The sequence below is a fragment of the Antechinus flavipes genome, chromosome 4 (assembly GCF_016432865.1).
Source record: "Antechinus flavipes isolate AdamAnt ecotype Samford, QLD, Australia chromosome 4, AdamAnt_v2, whole genome shotgun sequence".
Lineage (NCBI taxonomy): Eukaryota > Metazoa > Chordata > Mammalia > Dasyuromorphia > Dasyuridae > Antechinus > Antechinus flavipes.
In genome coordinates, this window is record NC_067401.1 from 480043626 (window position 1) to 480065247 (window position 21622).

At 43.9% G+C, this 21622-nt stretch overlaps 2 protein-coding genes and 4 non-coding genes across 8 annotated transcripts in view; all 6 read right to left on the bottom strand.

Annotated features, from left to right (window-relative positions):
* Positions 1 to 5225: 5225 nt before the first annotated feature.
* Positions 5226 to 5357, bottom strand: LOC127563659 (small nucleolar RNA SNORA35). The gene has a single exon (XR_007954097.1). It is a non-coding gene; the product is annotated as a small nucleolar RNA SNORA35 (small nucleolar RNA).
* A 110-nt stretch (positions 5358 to 5467) lies between these two features.
* On the bottom strand, positions 5468 to 7794 carry RPS8 (ribosomal protein S8). Its single transcript, XM_051999896.1, has 6 exons — positions 7682 to 7794; positions 7365 to 7471; positions 6923 to 7022; positions 6396 to 6571; positions 5820 to 5949; positions 5468 to 5621 (listed from the first exon to the last, which is right to left on the bottom strand). Exons 1-6 carry the CDS (start codon positions 7683 to 7685, stop codon positions 5512 to 5514), a joined length of 627 nt encoding a protein of 208 aa, XP_051855856.1. The 5' UTR covers positions 7686 to 7794; the 3' UTR covers positions 5468 to 5511.
* LOC127563612 (small nucleolar RNA SNORD38) lies at positions 5703 to 5775 on the bottom strand. The gene has a single exon (XR_007954054.1). It is a non-coding gene; the product is annotated as a small nucleolar RNA SNORD38 (small nucleolar RNA).
* On the bottom strand, positions 6276 to 6346 carry LOC127563611 (small nucleolar RNA SNORD38). The gene has a single exon (XR_007954053.1). It is a non-coding gene; the product is annotated as a small nucleolar RNA SNORD38 (small nucleolar RNA).
* LOC127563606 (small nucleolar RNA SNORD55/SNORD39) lies at positions 6797 to 6880 on the bottom strand. The gene has a single exon (XR_007954047.1). It is a non-coding gene; the product is annotated as a small nucleolar RNA SNORD55/SNORD39 (small nucleolar RNA).
* Positions 7795 to 12333: 4539 nt separating the features above from the next.
* KIF2C (kinesin family member 2C) overlaps positions 12334 to 21622 on the bottom strand; it is a 33128-nt gene continuing 23839 nt past the window's right edge. For all 3 annotated transcript variants that reach the window (XM_051999866.1, XM_051999867.1, XM_051999868.1), the window contains exons 20-21: positions 13244 to 13367; positions 12334 to 12976 (exon numbers count right to left, since the gene is read on the bottom strand). In XM_051999866.1, coding sequence (XP_051855826.1) covers positions 12894 to 12976; positions 13244 to 13367 — 207 coding nt within the window. In that variant the 3' untranslated portion in view covers positions 12334 to 12893. The remainder of the gene's footprint in view (positions 12977 to 13243; positions 13368 to 21622) is intronic.

Sequence of the window (21622 nt, forward strand, 5' to 3'; positions counted from 1 at the left end):
GAGAGGGTAGTGAAAAATGCTTTAAGGAGTTTAAAAAGAAACCAACTTCTCAAACACCCCAAGATTTATGGAGATGTGCAAGGTTAAATAGTACAAAGCCAGGTACTGCTAGTAGTGTAATGGGATGGAAGTGGGAAAATAGTAATGGAACTATTAGAAGAATGTTTGGTAACTTTTGGAGTACTATAGATTTTACTGGGGAAAATGATTGTAATTGCACTTGGATGCCTGAAAAGCAACTTTGGAAGTGTAATTCAAAAACCATGAAAGGGGGAGCATTAGGCCCATGAGATGTTAGATATTTCCCGCCCTCAACAGGAGTTTTTATTTTCTGGCATGAGAAAATCCCAGCTTTGAGGGGACACTATTGGATTTGTGGTCAAATGGCATATTCTCACCTCCCAAGGAATAGGACTGGGAGTTGTTATATAGGTACAATAAGGTCCAAGTTTTTCTTCCTTCCAGAAGATAGTGACAAACAACTAGAAATACGACTATATGATAATCTAAAAAGAGAAGAATGACGCTTAGATCGTTCTCTAACTAGCATAGATACTTCTCTGACTCAAACAGGTGATGCTAATGGATGGGGAAATATATGGCCCCCAGAAAGAATCATCAAAGAGTACAACCCGCCACGTGGATCTCAGGATGGAAGCTGGGGGTATAGAACACCAATATATATATATTAAATAGGTTAATTAGATTAAAAGCAGTTCTGGAGATAACAACTAACTAGATTGCTCAGGCTCTTGATTTGCTAGCTGATCAAACCACTCAAACACGAGAAGCTGTTTTACAGCATCGACTAATTTTAGGTTATTTGTTAGCAGAGGAAGGAGGGGTCTGTGGAAAATTAAATTTCTCCACTTATTGCATGCAAATTGATGATAATGGGAAGGTGGTAAAAGAAATTACAAAAGGCATTTGCAGAATAGTTCATGTGCCTGTACAGGAGTAGAAATCCCCTTTTTCTAATAGTTGGTGGTCCTGGTTTGATGGTAGCTGTGGAAAAAATTTTTATGGTATGAACTAATTGCAATCAGTGGTGTTATATTGTTACCATTATATTTGCCCTGTATAATTACATTAATAACCAGAATAGTCCAACGATCGCTATTGAAATTATTGCATCCAGAGGATGCTATTAAAATGATGATTCTCCAGAAAAGAGGCCGGAGGTTGCTGGAAGGAGATAATTCTGATAGTGAACTTGATAATGTGTAAGTCTGTTAACTGACTTGGAGCAGTGTGTAAGTTCTTCATAGAAAATATCAAAATCATTTACATATTAGAAGGGGGGAGCTGTGTGGAGTGGAATAAAGTGAAGAACTTCCAAGAATGTTTAAATTCCTCTTCTGTATTTGTTTCTCTAGGTCTCTGTGACCTGAACAAGTATGTTGAGTAGTAGCCAAAATATACTTGGATTTTAGATATACGTATTTAACCTAAAATGATGACATTTGTTGCTGTTCAAGCTATCAGTGTTTAGACAACTAGTTGCCTGATGTATGGCTCCTCCCAAAAGCAGGGAATCTGCCGTTTTGGGCACGAATAACATCCAATTAGGGGGGAGGGGCACCTATCTCTCAATGTTCCCCCAACCCATGATGTAATCCTTTGTAACTAAAACCTATAAAAAGTGTATATCTTCTCCTAGTTCTTTAGCCCTTCAACTGTGAACTCTCTCTCCCTCCACATGGTGGAATTGCTCATTCTCATGAGAACTAATTAAATAAACACCTTTTCTGCTTTTTACTTCAAGAGGTCTCTGAGTAGTCATTTTTGGATAGGATTTTCTATCCCTCCCCCTCCCCCACCCCTCCCCCTAGTCCATAACGCCAGACCAATCACAGCACCCTGGGAACGATACCGGCTGTGTCCAAGTTTGCCTCGATAGTCCGAGTACCTCAAAAAAGGTTTCTTCACTTCCCACTAATGCCTTTGTGCGTGTGAGGATTGGGGGGGAAGCTTGCGCCGGCAGTGTGCAGCCCTTTGAAATCTAGAGGGAGAGTGCCCAGAAGGGCAGGGCAGCGGGCAGCTCTGGCAGCCGCTTCTGACGCACCAGTACGCTCCCAGGAGAGCCAGGGGGGCCTCTTGTGGTAGTCAGAAGCAAGGCTGCGAGGGACATCACCTCGAACTCTCATTTTAGAGGCGCGAAGCTCACAAAGGGATCCTAAGTTATACTGAGGTGGAAGGACCGTTGGGCATCACGGATCCCGAGCCCCTTAATCTGTACTCAAAGACTTGGGCAGTGCCACCTCCAGACCACCGAAGAGGGATGAAACCCCAGACCTGGTGCTGCACCCCATGGCCACCTTGGTGGCAGTTGGGGGGCTTGGGGTTGCCGAGGTGCAAGAGCCTGGAGACGCTGGTAAAGGAATGGCCAAAGATGAGCCTGAAAATGCACCTGGACAGCAGCGGAGAATTGGCAAACGGGAACGTGAGCTCAGTTTGGAGCCTGGTGACCTCAAGTGCCAGTGGGAGAATCTGAGGATGGATACACATCTCGGGGGCAGTCGTGCAGTAAGCATTTATTATTCGACTGGCACATGTTAGGCACTGGACATGAGAAAAAGGGAAATCCCTCTTCTCCCAAAAATCTCTTGTGCCAAAGAGAAGTCCATAGTAAATACAAGGAAAATTGGTTTTGAAGAGGGGGCCATCAGAAAAAGACTTTCATGTGCTCTTGCATCTAAATAGAAGTTCCCAATCATTCATGTACCACTAAGGTATTTCCTATTTTCATTTTTTTGGATTTTCTGCAGCCTGCAAAGAAGGCGTTATCCTCATTTACAACCAAGGAAACTGAGGCATAGCATTCAATGATTGCTCTAAGGTGGGTCAGTTCACACTAGTCAACAAGCATTTAAGTGTTACTGTGACACCAGGAAGGGATACAAAGCATTAGGAATCCACATATGCCAAAAGACAATCCCTATTCTCAATAAGCTTACATTTGAGGGATGGAAAACTCGGCACAAGTGCTATCTCCAGTCATTAGTGCAGGAGTGGAATGAGCTTCCAGATCCTTCAATTGGCTCACCTACTATAGCGGAGGCAGCTGTTTGTGTGGGTGAGCCCCAGCAGCAGGGTGGAGAAAGCAATCCTCTCCTATTAGCCTGAGGTGAGAATGAGATTGGGCCAACCTGATTTACTTATAAGTCAGGGGGGTGAGAATGCAGCGGGAAAGGACCACAATGGAATGAGGCAAACTGACCAACCCTATAGCATAAGTAGGAAATAAGACATTGGAGTTGAGGGTTTGAATATTCCTGTTTTAATGGGATTTTAGTAGAGAGGTCATGTTAGTAGATGGAAGTCAAGAAAGAGGACTGGATAATGAAAGGCTTTAAATATCAGAATCTTTGATTCTCGAGATGATAGCCATTGGAGTTTCTTGAATGGGTGTATGACACGCGATAGTCCTTTGTTTTAGGAAAACCACTTTGGTGGCTAGTTGGGAGAGATTTGTGGCAGAAGCCACTGCTTGGTCCAGGGAAGAAGAGGCAGTCTGTAAGATAGTGGTGGGAGATGTTACAAAGGTAGAATTTACAGGCCCTGGCAACACACTGGACACGACAGGAGTGAGTTAAGAATGGCTCCTATGCTGTCGCTGAGGTAGTATAGCAGATACTGTTGGGCCTGGAGTAGGAACAGACAGAAATGACTCCAAGTACAACCCAAGACAGTACCTATGTGACCCTGAGCAAATGAGACTATTTGCCTTAGTTTCCTCAATTGTAAAAAGGGGATAATAGGATTTACTTCAATGGTTAAATGAGCCATTAAAAAATGTGCTTAGCATTACAGGCAAATTCCCCTTGGGAGAGAAAAGATTAGTTGTGTTTAGAACATCCAGATTGAGATATTCACAAGGCAGTTGGGAGGGATCTGCAGGGTTGGCAGATGAGAATCACTATTGCACTGCACTGCACACATATATTGTATCTAGAATATACTGTAACCTATTTAACATGTATAGGACTGCTTGCCATCTGGGGGAGGGGGTGGAGGGAGGGGAAAAATGGGAGGGCAAGGGATAATGTTGTAAAAAAATTAGGGTTCCGTCAATAAAAAGTTACTTAAAAAAAAAAAAGATATCACCATAACAGCTGAGCCCATAGATAGTATAAAAGGCCACCTGGATTCGAATCCAGCAGATTGTGACGGTTGGTAGACAAGAACCAGGAAAATGGTGTTCAAAAACCTAGAGTTGATAAAGGTAGGGATGGATGGCATTAAAGGCTGTAGAGAAGAATCGGGATTGAAGCCTAATTTAGCTTTGCAATTAGGAGAGGGCAAGTGTAGTTAAAGGTCACAAGCTAGATTATCATAGGATTAAGAGTGGAGAAAAGTGGCCACATCTATTGTAGATGGCTTCAAATCAAATCATAAATGATACAAAAAATTCAGGAAGTTAGCCAAGATGGAGGGATCCCATGAAGATGGGGGAAGCCAGGAGCATGGTACCATGTACCAGGGAAAACAGCTAGTAGATAGGGAGACTGAAGGAGAGTGGGGATAATAAAGGGCAATTCAAGAGTCAGATTGGAAGATCATCATTTGAACTCAGCTTGGTGAGGAATAAGGAGCAAAGGAGAATGGTATTAGGAAAAGGCTAAGGACAGAACAAGGGAGGATAGGATAAGGGCCTGTACCAAGATGCCAGCAGGGATGAATTTGAGATGTTATAAAGGTGGAATCCAGAAGCCTTCACAAATTCAAGTGGAAGGAGAATCATCATGTTCTCATTTTGAGAATGACATCTAGGTTGCTGAGAGAACTGGATGAACCCCAACAATTAGAAGGAGAGGTGAGGGATGGGTAAAACATTCGAGTTCAATTTGCCTCATCCAGACCACTCTACAGCCACCTGATACCTCCCCAGATCCTTCTAAACCCCAACTGTCCTTGTAGACCTCTCAAATCTGACACGCAATAGGCCAGTTTGGGGGCTGCCATCAAGGCTGGGTATCCAAGGGAAAAAACAGGAATAGAGACCAAGTGGCAGATAAGCACTTATCCAAACCCTGTGTCCAGCAACAGGCTCAAAGTATCTTATTTCACCCTCAGAACAGCTCTGAATGGATAATAAAGCTCTGTTTAACTATTAATGGTCCATTTTACCCCTAGGAGAGATGTCTGGGTGTTCCTCACCAGAGAACCAGCTATCAGCTCTCCTGAAGCACCCCTCCCTGAGCAGTTTCCTCCGTCCACTGTCCAGATGTACCCCTAGACCATGAGGGGCAGTCTACGAGGCAGGCTGGCCCTTCTGAAAGGAGGGGAATTCCTCTTGCATTGTGATGAGGCCCAGCAGACCACAGGGAGAGCCAGTGGGTCACTTAACAATGCAGAGTCCAAAGAATGCAGCAGGACAGTGGCTGAATATCGGCGATAATGGTTCTAGAATCGAGCCTCCGGCTCCCCCCTCCCCCATTCCCCAGCAATAAGTACAGACAAAAGCTAACCAATCTGGGGGTTTTATTTAGCCATTGTCCAAGTTAGAGTTTATTTGCCCTTTCGGGCTTTGATCTTTCTTAAGTAGAACTCCAGCTCTTTGCCCTCCAGCACGTAGCCATCTGCTCGGCCACACTGGCCCGGCCTCGATGCTATACAGGCTGTGGAGACAAACAAGAGATCCAGTGGTCAGGCTAAGTCAGGACACCTGCGTTCCCAAATCCCACTGGTGACTTCAAGAACCTCTTCAGATAAAACAGTGTCGTCACTCAAGCTCAGTAGCAGAACTGGACAAGGGTTCTCATCATTCGGAGGCCTGGAGTCCTTGCTGTGCCCCCACCCCCCCTTTCCCTGCTCACCAAGGAGCTTGCCCTGCTGGAACTGTTCCTCCAGGAGAGAGCTGATTTTGGCATTCTTCTTCCGCTCCTCGTATTTCTTCTGGATCTTCTTTGACCGCTTTTTATTTAAAATTTCTTCCTCCTCAGGAGTCTGGAGCAAACGGAGTAGAGGGACTGATTAGCCTGGAGGCTGTTCCTCCCACTGCTGGGGATCCTAAAACCAGAGAAGGCCCAAGCTGTGAGGGACCTTCCACAAACATGCTTCACTTGCCAGTATGGCCACTTGGGCTGGCTGGGTGAGGTGCATGCTTAGTCCAGGGTTCCCTTACTCCATCTATAACATCTTGGTCCTCTCCTGGTCTGAGGAGTCCAGCTACCTATGAAAAGCTGCGGTCCCACCTGGAAACACTCTCCCTCCCTCTTATCCCAGGCTGGAAGCTCTAAGGGCCAGGGCAAACTTCCAGCCCACTGCAGACCTTCCTCAGCACACAAGGCTGTCATCTCTGATGCTTCAGCAGCAGAACTGGACAAGGTTCTCCTCACAGGAAGGCTGGTCTGCCCCCCTCCCCCTCGCCCCTGCCCCCCAGAGCCTCATACCAGCTTTGCTCCCTTCTTCCGGCCCAGCGGCAGAGCATAGTGGGACTCGTACCACTGGCGGTAAGGAGTACTGTCGATGAGCACAATGCAGTTCTTCACCAGCGTCTTGGTCCGCACCAGCTCGTTGTTAGACGCATTGTAGACCACATCAATAATCCTTGTTTTTCGGGTACAGCCTAAATGAGAAAAAACCATCACACTTGGACACATCAGGCTCCCCCTTCCCCTCGCAGGAGTTTGTCTGAAGCTCCAAGTCTCCCCTACAGGAGGCAGCCTCCCCAGCCCCAGCCTTTACAGGCATCCATCGGTCCCCTCCGGGCTCCTCAGCAGCGGCCCAGGTACAGGGAGAGGGGTCCGGTCCCTGAGACTAGTCTGACCCGGGCTACCCAGGAAGATACACCCGCAGCGCTCAGTTCTCCAAGGTTTGCATCCCCACCATTGCGGCTCGGTGTTTGCAGCAGTAACCAAGATGTCATCAGGGCGCTTCTCCCCCCCCCCCCCGCCCCCAGGAGCAGCCCCCTACTCACACTCGGAGCCCCAGGAGAAGTTGCCCACGTCCAACCTCAGCGCCCGGTACTTTTTGTTGCCCCCACGGACTCTCACTGTGTGGATGCGGCGGGGGCCGATCTGCAAGGGGGAAAGAACACAGGTTAGGAGGGTTCGGGGGCGGGGAGCCTGGGGTTGGGACGCCGCGACCACGTGTCAGTGTAACTATGACAAACCAGCCCAGCATCGGCGGCCCCCGGGACCAACACGGCCCGGCTCGGGCCCCTTAGGCTCCAGCGATCTCATCACTCACGTGGCGCGGGAGGAGGGGGGAGTTGGCTTAGTCCGGGGGGGGGGGTGTTCGGGAAGGTTCTGCGTGCTCACGCTTAGGAGGAGGAGGGGATCGGAGCGCAGGGGACGCGGAGGGGCTCGGAACTCTGGGCGCGGGCGGAGAGGTTCTGAGCGCTCGGCTCCGGGGCTCACCTTGGTGTTGGCGGGCGGACGGCCCAGCTCATACTTGCGCTTCTTGTGGTAGGGCTTGCGCTTGCCCCCGGTCTTGCGGCGCTTGTGCCAGTTGTCCCGGGAGATCCCTGCGAGCCAACAGGGAGGGAGCTTCCGTCAGGTCAGGCCCGACCCCGGCCCCGGCCCCGAGCCCCCCGCCCCGGCCCAGGTTTCCCTCCCAGGTTGGCCCTTTGTCTTCCTCCCCCGCCTCCTGCGCCCCATGGCCCGAGCCCGGCGTCCCGGCCTAAGGATGGCGATGGATGGCGATGGATGGTGGCGGACGGATCAAGCTTCCTCACCCATGGTCGGCGCGAGCTGCAAAGAGGAAGAGCAGAGGCTCACGGGCTGGCTTGTAAAGGGGAGGGCTGAGTGCCCTTCGCGTCACTTCCTGAGCGCCGGGACGTTACGTCAAAAAAGCGCGCCCGGCCGAGACAAACCCGGGAGAGACGTGTGGTCACGTGGATCGAAGGCGGAGCCTCAATTCGAACTACGGGATCGCGCAGGTCTCATGGAGGCACCGGACTTTTGGTCTTCCCTCCTCCGTCCCTGTCGCCATTTTATAGATGACGGAGGTGGTGATATAACGCCTGCTTTGTGCCGGGCTCTGGGCGAAGCGCCTTACAATTATTTGGTCCTCATATCAGGGCTGGGGAGGAAAGTGCTAGTACTATAGCCATTTTGCAGATGAGGAAAGTGAGGCAGAAGGCGGAGGTCTCAAAGCTAATAAGTATCGGAGATGGGACGGACATACACACAATACCTGGCACTCAGTAAATGCCACTGCTTCCTAGACTGCCAGACTGAGCTCAGAGACCCGGGCAAGTCCCCGTTCCCGTCTGTGGTGTGGGCACAATCCTCCCTCTCTCCCGATTTCTGCCCCAGCAGCATGGGCAGGGCCGCTAGATGGCGCTGAAGTCAGAGGACCAGAGTTCAAATTCTACCTCGCAGTCTGGCCGCGCAAGCCAGCTCCCAAAATAAATAAATAAATGCCGGGTAGGGCTTGGTGACTGACTTGGAGGTGGGTGAGTGGGAAGGTATGAAACCATCGGTGTTCCTTGGGGACCTCGCGTCAGCTGTTTCTGGCCCACTGGAACGGGGGAGGGGTCCTGACCCTCACGACCCAGTTGGGGGCGTCTCAGCCCTAGGATGGGGTTTGGAGAATGCAAGGGCGGGGTTCCCCCTTGTTGGCGGTGGAAGCTGGGAAGCCGATTCTAGAAAGCTTGGTCTTGGACGAAGCCCCCGCTCTGGCCTGGGGGCGGCCGGCCCCGTCCTCGGCCGCCTCTGCTTGGTTTTACTGTCTCGGGCTTCCCGAGGGAGCAGAACCGACTGGCCTAAGCCTGAGGAAGCTCAACCTGGGCGGTGTGTGAGGGGGATGGGGGACGGAGCTGGGGGCGTGGGGCAGGGGTCAAGATCCAAAGTCTCCGGCTGCCCAAGGAGGGGGAGGGTTTCTGCTCCCGGCCGGGCGGGCAGGGGAGACCGGCCAAGAATTCTCTGGTCCTGTCAGGAAAGGGAGAGGGCTGATGGGAATTGCTGTCTGCTCGAGCTGAGCGCGGACTCAGTTTCCATTTAATAGGAGAGGGAGGTATAGAGAAAGGGGAAATGCGGGTTCTCTTTCCTCCCCACATTAGCCATGGGGGCACATGGGGAAGAAGGTAGAGCTGTTTTGGGAGTCGAGGCCCGTGTGGGAAGGCTGTGCCCGCTCCACTCCACCTTTGGCACAAGAAAGTAAATTTACTGGTATTTTAAGGATTATCTAGTCTTTTGCACATTTAAATAATGGAGGTTAACTACACACCTGTCAGATTGGCTAAGATGACAGGAAAAAATAATGATGAATATTGGAGGGGATGCCGGAAAACTGGGATGCTGATGCATTGTTGGTGGAGTTTGGAACGAATCCAACCATTCTGGAGAGCAATCTGGAATTATGCCCAAAAAATTATCAAATTGTGCACACCCTTTGATCCTGCAGTGTTTCTATTGGGCTTATATCCCAAAGAAATACTAAAAAAGGGAAGGGGACCTGTATGTGCCAAAATGTTTGTAGCAGCCCTGTTTGTAGTGGCTAGAAACTGGAAAATGAATGGATGCCCATCCATTGGAGAATGGCTGGGTAAATTGTGGTATATGAATGTTATGGAATATTATTGCTCTGTAAGGAATGACCAGCAGGATGATTACAGAGAGGACTGGCGAGACCTACATGAACTGATGCTGAGTGAAATGAGCAGAACCAGGAGATCATTATACACTTCGACAACGATATTGTATGAGGACATATTTTGATGGAAGTGGATTTCTTTGACAAAGAGACCTAACTGAGTTTCAATTGATAAACGATGGACAGAAGCAGCTACACCCAAAGAAAGAACACTGGGAAACGAATGTGAACTATCTGCATTTTTGTTTTTCTTCCCGGGTTATTTATATCTAATGAATCCAATTCTCCCTGTGCAACAAGAGAACTGTTCGGTTCTGCAAACATATATTGTATCTAGGATATACTGCAACATATCCAACATATAAAGGACTGCTTGCCATCTAGGGGAGGGGAAAAAAATTGGAACACAAACGAGTGCAAAGGATAATGTTGTAAAAAAAAAAAAAATTACCCTGGCATGGATTCTGTCAATATAAAGTAATTATTAAATAAAAATAAAAAAAAATAAATAAAATAAATAAATAATGGAGGTTAATATGGAGATTGATCAAGGAGAAGTGGAAGGGCCTAAATTATCTGCCATAAAAGAGGCAAGAAAAAGCTTTTACAAGAAATAACTTGCACACTCAATATAGGTTATAGAGAGCTTTCTTACTCTTTGGGGAAGTAGGAGGGGAAGGGAATACAAGAGGGCTGATAGAAGAATATTGGGGGAGAGCCGGATCAGAACCCACTTTTGAGGAGGACAGGGTGAAAGGAAAGGAGAGAATAGAATAAGAGAGGGAGAATAGTAAGCAATGGTAACAATGAAAAGAATTTTGAAGCAAATTTCTGTGACGAAGGCCTCTTCTCAAATGTATAGAGAACTGAATCAAATTGCTAAAAAAAATAGCCATTTTTCAATGATAAATGAACAAAAGATATTAACTATGCTCAAAGAATTATACAATATGCATACCCTTTGACCTAACAATACCACTAGGGATGAATCCAAAAAGAGACTAAAAAAAAAGACTTACAAGCCAAAGACTTGGGAATTGAGGGGAAGTCCATCAATCGGGCAAGGGTTAAATAAAATTGTGGTGTGTAATTGTGATGGGTTACTATTCTATAAGAAATGGTGAGCAGCTAAATCACCACTGAGGAGAGAAATGCAAATTAGGATAACTTGAGGTACTACTACACACCTGTCAGATTGGCCAAGATGACAGGAAAAGAATGAGCAATGTTGGAGGGGATGTGGGAAAACTGGGACACTGACATATTGTTGGTGGAGTTGTGAACGAATCCAACCATTCTGGAGAGCCCAAAGGGCTATAAAACTGTTTATGCCCTATGACCTAGCAGTATTTCTACTGGGCTTGTATCCCGATCTTACAGGAGGGAAGGGGCCCCTTAGGTGCAAAATGTTTGTGGCAGCCCTTTTTGTTGTGGCAAGAAACTGCAAACTGAATGGATGCCCATCGGTGGCAGAATGGCTGGGTAAATTGTGGTATATGAATGTTATGGAACATTATTGTTCTGTAAGAAATGATCTTCAGAAAGGCCTGGAGAGACTCACATTAACTGATGGTAAAGGAAATGAGCAGAGCAACATCAATATTATACGAAGATCAATTCTGATGGACGTGGCTCTTTCCAACAATAAGATGATTCAGGCCAGTTCCGAGGATCTTGTGATGAAGAGAGTGGTCTGCACCCAGAAAGAGGCCTGTGGGCACTGAGTGTGGACCACAACATAGCATTTTCACCCTTTTTGTTTGTGCTTGCTTCCCCCTCCCCCCTCATTTTTCCCTTTTTGATCTGCTTTTTCCTGTGCAGCATGGCAGTTGTGGGAATTGGATTGAGTGTGGAGTAGTGCCGAGCCATCAGCCTCATTTTTTCCTGGTGGCTGGACGAGTCAGGGCAGACGATGATGGCCCAGAGTGCAGACTTCAGTGTCTGACCCAGCTCCGAGTGGCTGTTGGACCAAGGGGAAGTCTTCACAAGCCTGGGATAGCCGCTCCTCTGACAAGTGGCTGAGCCCCTGTGCTGATAGGTTTATGGGGGTGCTGCAGCTTCTTGTGGGGAGGCAGAACAGGGAGCGTACACAAGCAGCTCGGGGAAATTGAGGGACCTGTCCGGGGCCTCCTGGCAACAAGCCTCACCCTGGAAGGGGATCCCAGTTATGGGCCAGAACTCTGAACTTGAAACAAAGGATTCTTACAAGGTGCTAAGTCAGTGGAATTGATAGAGACAATGGCTATCTCATTTAGCCTGGTTCAGTATGATTGATTTAATCCTACAAGGAGATGTCGTGGGCCAGAACTTGAAACAAGGCACTAAGTGGAACTGAGGGGACAATGGTTAAATCTAGTTTAGCATGGATTTAATCCTACAACAAATAATGGTTTCCTAGTGATAGAATGATTGGTTTATACTCAATGTGGGGCATATAAGCTAGGAGCCTCAGCCAGGATTTATTCCGAGAGATTCAGAAGCAGAGAAGGCAGGTGGGAGCTCGAGCTCTCCAAGCCAAGGAGAGAGACAGGCCTCCAGAATACTAGCCGAGCCTCAGGAAAGGAGACAGTAAAGGATTTGGACCTGGCTGCACTCGTGTGGTGATTACTGAACTAAAATGAAGGCTGCTCCCAGAGATCCCAAGGAAACCCAAACAGAACATTACAGATCCCTACTGAGAATTCTGTTCTTCCACCACCCCAACAGCTGCTACCCACTCCCCATGGCCTCAGGGAGGCTCCAGCGGGACCCCTCCTCCCTCTCATATCCACAGAACACAGAGGCCAGTGATTCCATTCTCTTCCTTTATTGGACGCAATGTTTAAATACAGACAACAGACAACAGACGGGTCTCAGGTCCCCTTCACCTCATCGAAACCCAAGAGGGTTACCAGAGGGAATGAGGAAAAAGGGGTTCAGCATTTTTTTTAAAATCCCCCCATTCCCTCCACCCCAAGCCGACACTGGGCAGGCCAACAGCAGGGCCCAGCACTGTCTGCTCGGGAAGGTGGGCCGGAGCCCTGGAAGCACAACTGAAGGGAAGGCTGGTCCTTCCTCCTCTCCTCCCAGCTCTGGGACAACTGCAGGCCAGTCCTCCATCCATCCCACAGGCTGAATGCTCACTAAGACTGTACAATACAAAACCTATACAACAGACATAGATAAAGAACGCTGGGAGCTAGGGGGCCTGCCCGAGCAGGGCAGAGGGTGGCCAGCGGGCCCCAGAGGCTGCCCTGGCCCAGGGCCAGTGGGCAGACGTCCCAGCAGTCTGCCCCAGCTCCCCAAACAAGGAGGGCATCCAGACACCCCTGAAGGAAGAGCTTAACCATCAAACATATTTTATTGGCCTGTTACTGAGGTCGTTTATGGCTGCTCATCTGCTGGCTGGCCTGCTCTTCCAGCTGCATGGCCAGGCGCAGGGCCCGCAGGACATCTGCAAAAGAGGGGGTCTCAGTTCAGCCTCCAAGCTTCAGGAGGAGGCACCGAGGATGCCAAGGAGCATGAGCCAGGGGTCAAAGTGCATGGAAGCAAGCAGCACCCCTACCCCTCACTGGGTGCTGCCCCAAGACCACCTGGGACACTCCATTCTTGGCCAAGGGGGCTGAGGGGATAGAGCTGGAGGTCAGGGGTCAGGCCAAGGAAGCCCCTGAGGGTGAGGATGGGGCAGGGAGGAAAAGGGCATGGGGGGTTTGATTGGTACCTTGGAGGCTGCTGAAGTTCTTGATGCCCTCAGTGGCAGCATGCTGAGCTTTGTTCACGAAGGTCTCCAGGTCGTAGTCCGGCTGCTCCGTGGTCTCAAGGAGCTCGACCCAGTTCGTCCACTTCTATAGGGACACAGGGAAAAGGAGAGGGGGAACACATGGACCTTACTCCATTCTGTCCCACTGGACCTAGGTCAATCTTGCTGGGTAGAGTGAACTTACCTAGCACCTCCTACCCACCCCCAAGCAGCCCTGCCACCATCCTGGCCCGGCCTCCGGCCAGTGTCCTCCCTCTCATTGCTTCTCTGGGGTCAGCGGATCATCTCTGTCAAGTCACGCAACCTTCCTGCGTGATGCTCCATGGCCTGAGTCACAAGTTTTCTCCTCATATTTGTGACTGTTTGGGAGACTCCACACTATACTGCGGCCAGGCCACCGTAAAGAGGCTCCTTGGAAAGAACTGACATTGTTCTCTGAGCCCCACCAAATAGCTCTATGGGGGGAACAGGGGGTTGGCCAAGCCAGAAAAGTGGAGACAAGTAACACTTCTCGAAGCCATCACTGCTGTGGAGGGATCTGCTCAGACTCCATGCCCGCTGACACTGCTGGGCTACAGCTAAGGCAAATCCCTCCATCTTTCCCAGCCTGTTTTCTCATCTATAAGCGAGCCTCCTCCTCTACTGTGGGCAATGGTTAGGGTCACCTTCTCTCAGCGGAAGCAGAGCTACCTGCGGGAATTGTGGGGCCAGGTGTTCTGGCTGCCAGTGTGCCACACTGCCTCCGCCACCTCTTGAAAGAGCCTGTTCCAATTTATTTTTATCTTATTTCTGAGACTAGATGGTCAGTTTTATCAAGCATGTGATTTTTCAGATTATTCTGAAGCTAAGAAACCCTCTGAATCATTTCATTTTACCCTCAAGCCTATTCCATTTCAGAAAGACTCTAGTTAATTAAGCATGTTTTCTCCTGGATTTTAAGCTTGAATTGGTTTTCCTTTAATATCCTCCCACCTTTGTTCTTGGATCTTTCCTCTGGGGCAAATGGAACAAATTTCATCATCTGCCACTGGAGAGCCCTTCAACACTTGCAGACGGCTCTCATGGTCTCCTTGAGTAGACTGGGGGGGGGGGGGGAGGGGTTACACGGCTCTCATGGTCTCCTTGAGTAGACTGGGGGGAGGGGGGGGAGGAGGGGTTACACGGCTCTCATGATCTCCTTGAGTAGACTGGGAGGGGGGGAGAGGGGGGAGGGTGTTACACATCCTAGTTCTTTCAACTGCTCCTCTTATGCTAAGGACTCAGACACCCTCATCTAGACACTCTCCAGAACTCCACTGTCTGCCTCTCCCTCCGGACAGTGCTATCCCTGAGCCAGGCAAAGCGCCGGGAAGAGCCGGCAGTATTGTTCCTCTGAGCCTGCAGAAGCTTCCAGACAGCCGATGGCTGAGCAGACGGTCATTGTCTACTGGCACTCCATCCAGGGCAAGTCTGCAGCTGTGTTACCTGGATCCAAACCAAGCTCTGTAGCCTGGAAAGTCAGGGAGAGATGGTAGGCTGAGCCAGTATCATAAAAATGACTCTTACTACCTAAATTAATTTTAATGCCATACCAATCAAGTTACCAAAAGATTACTTTAGAGAGCTAGAAAAAAATTACGATAAAATTCATGTAGAAAAAAGGTCAAGAATATCAAGGGAATAATTTTTTTTTTAATAGGAAGGAAAGGGCCTGGCAGTACCATATCTCAAACTATATTGCAAATCTGTAATCATCTAATTAACTCGGTAGTGGTATTATTCAGTCGTTTTAGTTGTGTCCAGCTCTTCATGACCCTATTTGGGGTCTTCCTGGTAAAAATTCTGCCATTTCCTTTTCCAGCTCATTTTACAAATGAGAAAACTGAGGACAAGAGTTAAGTGACTTGTCCAGGGTCACATAGCTAGGAAGTATCTAAGGTCAGAATTTGAACTCAGATAGATGAGATTTCCTGACTTTGATCCTGACAATCTATCCACTGTAACACCTAACTGGGCTGTTCAGTGACTTGGAAAACCTTAAATTAACTTTATGTTGTGCTGTATTGGGGGGAAGAGGGGATAAAAACATTAAATCTTTTCTAATTACATTTTAATCTGTTTCTGGGAATTTTCTGCTGGTACACTATGAGTTTGACATCTCTTCTTTAAATCATTAATAGAGAAATGAAAATGAAAATAACCTGAGATACCACCATCAGACTGGCCATGACAAAAAAAAAAAAAAAAAAAAGAAAGAAAATGACAAATACTGGAGAAGCCTCAGGAAAAGAAGTATATTAGTGTTTTTGTTGATGGAGATCTGGTCCAACCATACTGGAAAACAATTTAGAATCAAGCCCAAAAAGCTCATTAAACTGTGCATAGCTTAATACTGAGTAGTGCTACTAAGATCCATAAAAAAAGAAAAAATACTTGTAAGGAGCTATTTTTATAGTGGCAAAGAATTGGAAAATGAAGGGATGGAGGCACATGAGTGGGGAAGGCTGAACAAGTTATCGCATCTGAATATGATGGAATATTATTGTACTGTAAGAAATGATGAAAAAGATGGTTTGAGAAAAAGTTGGGAAGACTTATATGAAGTGATGCAAAGTGAATTGAAGATAACTAAAAGAACAATTTACACCATAACTGCACTATTTTAAAAATAATTACCTCTGAAAGACTTAGGAACTCTGATCAATACAATAAACAACTTCAAAGGACTTATATGATGAAATCTGCTATCCACCTCCAGAAAGACAAGTGATGGAATCAGATTGAGGATAAGTATATTTTCTTCTTTTTCTTTTATTTTTGACAAAACTGATATAGGAATTTATTTTATAGAACCAGACATATTTGTAATGAGTTTTGTTTTTTCTTGTTTTAGAACTTGGCACTGAAAATAAAATTGAATTATAAAAAAGAAAGCTAGAAAGGACAGCAGTCACACTGTATTCTTGAATAGTACACAGTATCTGCTGTAGGTTGGGAGTTCCCTGATCAAAACTACCTTGTGATTCCTGAACAAACACAGGACATAATATTGGAAAGCAAAGTGGTAGCAAAATACTAGGTAAGATAGGCCAAGAAAATGTAAAGCCACAACAGCCAATAGTGGTGCATAGTGTCTAGCCCTAATATAAAATTCCAATTGGAGAAGTCGTGCTGAAAGAATGAGTTAAAATAAAAAAGACTTATTATGAGACAAGGAATGCTCAAGGTATAAACTAGGCAGAGGAGAATTAAAAAATACCTACAAAGCCCTCCATTCTCCCCACAAAATACCACTTGATCATAAGCCCAATTAAAATTCCTACAAGAAATGGAAGAATTTGCCATTTAAAATATTATTAGTGAAATGAAGGAAAAGGGAAAGAGTTGGAAAAGAAATGAGATGGTTTAACATGTATTGGATTATTTGACATCTAGAGAAGAGAGTGGAGGGAAGAAGGAGAAAATTTGGAACACAAAGTTTTGTAAGGGTAAATGTTTTAAAAAAATTATCCATGCATATGTTTTGAAAATAAAAATGTTTTAAAATGTTTTTTAAAAAAAAGAAGAAAAAAGAAATGAGAGCTGTGGAAGAAAAACTAGAAATAAATATTAATAAGCTTAGCAAAAGAGATACAGAACTACAGTCAAATTACAGGCTCCTTAAAAATAAGAATAAACCAACTAGCTAATGACTTTATAAGAAAACAAGAAGTATTAAAGTGGAAGTCAAAAGACTAGAAAATGTAAGGTTATTTCACTAAAACAAACAAACAAACCTGACCTAGAAAACGGATCAGACTTACTTTTGAAACCATGATCAAAAAAGGATCCTAGACATCATATTTCAAGAAGTCTTGAAATAAACTGCCCAGATTGAAAGTTAACTTCTGAAAGAAACCCTAAATTAAACAATGCGTAGTCTGAAAAGTGCCAGGAATCTCATATCCCAAATCCAGAACTTTCAAGTCAAAAAGGAAAAAAAAAATACCACAGACAGAAAGAGTTCAAATACTGAGAAGCCTTAGTCAGGATCACATAAGACTTTAGCAAGCTATCCCTCAAAAGGAGCAGGGAGCTTGGAATACGATAGTTCAAGAAACAAAAGGTTAAAGGTTTGCAACCAAGAAAAACGTGCCCAGCAAGACTTAATTTTAATCCCACAGGGGAAAAATAGAGCTTTAATGAAATAGAAAAAAGAATTCCAAGCATTCCTGATGAAAAAACCAAAGCAGAGTATCAACTCTGAAATGAAAACACAGGAGTCAAGGGAAATATACTCAGGTCATCCTAACTGCACAGTTCAAAGAAGGAAAAGGAAGCAGGGAAAGAATACACTTGGGAAGGAAGGGTAGCAGAAGTTACTATCTTATATAATAGGGGCATTCAAATAGTAGCCTAAAGAAATGGAAGAAAAAGATGAGGGTTGGATGGTGGTGGTGGGTATTACTTAAACCTCCCTTTTGAAGCAGCTAGCTGACACAGTGAATAGAGCACCAGCTCTGAAGTCAGGAGGACCTGAGTTCAAATCTGACCTCAGATACTTTACACTTACTATTTGACCCTGAAGTTACTTAACCCCAATTGCCTTGCAAAAATCCCCCAATCCAATTTCACTTTCATCTCAATTGGTCAAAAAAGGTTAGAATACATAAAAGAGAACGGTATAAAAATACATTCATATCTGTAGGAAAGGACAGCTAAGTGGCATAGTGGATAGAATACCAGCCCTGAAGTCAGGAGGATCTGAGTTCAAATCTGCTCTCAAGACAATAAGTCCTAGTTGTGTGAGCTTGGGCAAGTCACAACCCCAATTGCCTCAGCAAAAAACCAAAAAACCAAAAAAAAAAAAAAAAAATCTATTAGGGAAACAAAAGGTAACAGGGAGGGGTAATGGAAGAAATAAAAGGAAGGATAAATTCAGGGAGAGATTATAAGCAAAACATTATTCTTAGTGGAGGACTGTGAAAAGGGGTTTGAAAAGAAAAAGATTAGAACTTCTGATTAAGAACAAAAGAGGGAACAGATAGGAAAAAGGATAAAACAAAATTAATTAACTTAATTAAGAATGGATGAATTTACCTAAAAACTGAAGTTGTTAGAAATTGAAAAGTACAATCTTAAAATTGTTATTTACTTTAAAAAGTTATAGACTCATTTAAAGAGTGAAAAAGAACAGGTGGCATAATTATGCCTCAGCTGAATTAAAAAACAAAAAAAAGCAGAAGGGGGTAATAATAATCTTAGATAAGACAACAGTAAAAATGAACATGATTTGTTAATCATGGGATTACATGGAAATTACAATGAATAAATATGGAAACTGAAAGTTCTACAGGAAAAAACTACTAAATTGTTTAAAACTAGATCTGTCTTGCTTGAGATAGTAGTTCTGTAGCTTAGAGACCAGATTTGTAATCCTTAACTCAGGACATCCAAAAAAGAAAAACCATAATCGGGATCACCTAAGACACATCTTGGAGAATCTGAAGATTAATACAGATATTTCCTAAGACATACAGCTTAATTAATCTATGTGCCTTGTCTGAAATCTGCTGCTGTTCTCATCAATCACCTGTTCCTTCCTTGTTCTTTTCTTTGGATTCTGTATGTGTAATTCCTTGAGATTCAGGAGAATGAGCCACCTTTTTTAGTTTTCTCCTCTACTTAACTTTCCAAAACTTTTTTTTTAATTCTGGGTTTATTCTCAACCAACAGTATTATTTTAAAAGTAAATAGACAAATTCATTTCAATTGAATGGCATAATTATTTAAATACTTAATGGAAAAACTAAAAATGTCACAGGAGAATAGAAAGGTAAACTAAAATAATGGGAGAGCTAAGAATAGAATTTTAGAGTATGAATGTTAGAAAATTAATAGAATGCTAGAAAAATTAGAAATGATAGAACGCTAGGAATTACTGAATAGTTAATAGAAAGTAATACATATGTTTCTAAGTCACGCACAGCACCTTTACAAGAATTACCAGACCATACAAACTTCACAAATAAATGCAGAAAAGCTGTAATATTAAATCCATACTTAATTGGTCATAAAACAATAAAAATCATATTGAATAAAATGCCACAATAAGACAAAAAGTAATTGCAAACTAAACGACAATTCTAGAAAATTGATCAAACAAGTTAGAGAAACAATCTACAGTTTCTTCAAAGATAATGACAGCACAAACTAAAATTTGTGAAATGTAACTAGAGCAGTTCTCAAGAGAAAATTTATAACTAAAATATTTTTGTTGAAATGAGAGAAAGAATAGATTAATAAGTTGGGCATGTGGCTAAGAAATAAAAACAAACATTAAAATAGGAATTAATTAAAGGAAATTAACAAAACTGAGAACAATTCCCTCCCCCCACAAGGAATTAATAAATAAAAGTAGCTGTGTTGTTGTTGTTGTTGTTTTTTAGGGGGGCAAAGTCAAAGGGATAAACCATTCATTAATTTGATTTTTGGAAAGATAAAACCAAATTAATTAGTATCAAAAATGAAAAAGGAGAATTTATCTTAAATAAAGGATAAAGGATCTTAATGATAAACTATTTTACTTAACTACATGCCAGCAAAACAACTTAAATGAAAAGAACACTTACAAAAATATAAAATACTCATATTAAACAGAATAAGAAATGGAATTTTCCACCAATCCAGTTTCAGAACAGAAAGCTGAACAATAAAGTAACCTCCCAAGGGGGAAAAATGTCAGATCCAGATGGATTTAAAAGAAAATTCCATAAACACTGAAAGAACAATTAATTCCAATGTAATATAATTTGCAAAAATAGGAAAAAAAATTCTACCAAATTACTTCTGTGAAACAAACATGATCTTGATGCCGAAGCAAGAGAAAATAAAAATGGAGGGAGAAAAAAACAAATCATAGACCAAATATTTAAAGAACACTGATGAAAAAATTTTAAATAAAATAACAGCAAAAGGCTATATCAACTTGTATGTGTATAACCTATATCAGATTGTTTGCTGTCTTGGGGTGGGAAGAAATAAAGGAGGAAGAAAAAAATCTGGAACTCAAAATCTTACCAAAATGAATGTTGAAAACCATCTTTATATTGTAATTGGAAAAATAAAATATTATTGAGAAAAAAAAAAGGCTACCTCAATATATCACAAAGATTACACACTATGATTAGGTTGCATTTATACCAGGAATTTAGAGCTGGTTTATTACCATTAAGATAATTATAAAGATAATTGACCATGTTAATAAAAATAAGAACCACACAAATTGTAAGACATGAAGAAAAAGCTTCTGACAAAAAGTAATTTGTTAAAACACTGGAAAACGAAGGAATACATGAACTTTTCTGTGATATGGTAAAAAGTATATTAAAAAACCCCACGAACCAGCATTATTTATATGTTGAGGAGAAACAAGAATCTTTTCCTAAGAGATGATGGGTAAAAAGCACTGTTACCACTACTATTTGATACTGTACTAGAAATGTCAGACAGAGCAATAAAGAGAAGACAGAAAAAAGAAAGAGAATAAACAAAGGCAAAGACAAAACATTACTTTCTGTAGAAAATCCAATGGTGTAGTTATACTTTGAGCAGGTTAGGTGGCGCCACAGCAGTGCTGGGCCCAGAATCAAGATGATGAGTCTGAGTTCAAATAGGAGTGCAGCCCCTTACTAGCCATGTAACCCTGGGCAAGTTACTTAACCCAGTTGTCCTTGGTTGCCACATCTGCAAAATGAGCAGGAGAAGAAATGGCAAAACACTCCAGGAACTTTACCAAGAAAACCCTAAATGGAATGATGAAGAGTTGGACAAGAGTGAAAAATGACTGAATAACAACTTATGCTTTGGACTTTACCAAGATACATACAGAACCACTAAGAACAGAACTACAAAATACTATTACAGAAATAAGGACTGACTGAAATAACGGGGAGATATATATATAATAAAATTTTTAAAAATTTTAATTATAATAAATTTACTAATAAAAAAATTTACTTATTTGGTGCCATACTGATCAAACTACCAAAGGGCTACTTTATGGAGCTAGGAAAAAAATTAACCAAATTGATCTAGAAGAACAAAAAGATCAAGAATCTCAAAAGAAATAAATGATAAAGAAAGTGGAAGGAAGTTTAGTAGTATCAGATTTTAAACTATACTACAGAAGAGGAGTCAAGATGATTTGCTACTAGTTAAACAAAGAAGTCAATGAATGAATCGGATTAAGTACACAACACACAAGAAGCAGACATGGTAGCCTGGTAGTTGATAAATTCAAAGATCCTAGTTAATGAGGTAAAGACTCATAGTACTCTGGAAGAAATCCAGTTTAGACCAACATCTCACACCACATACATC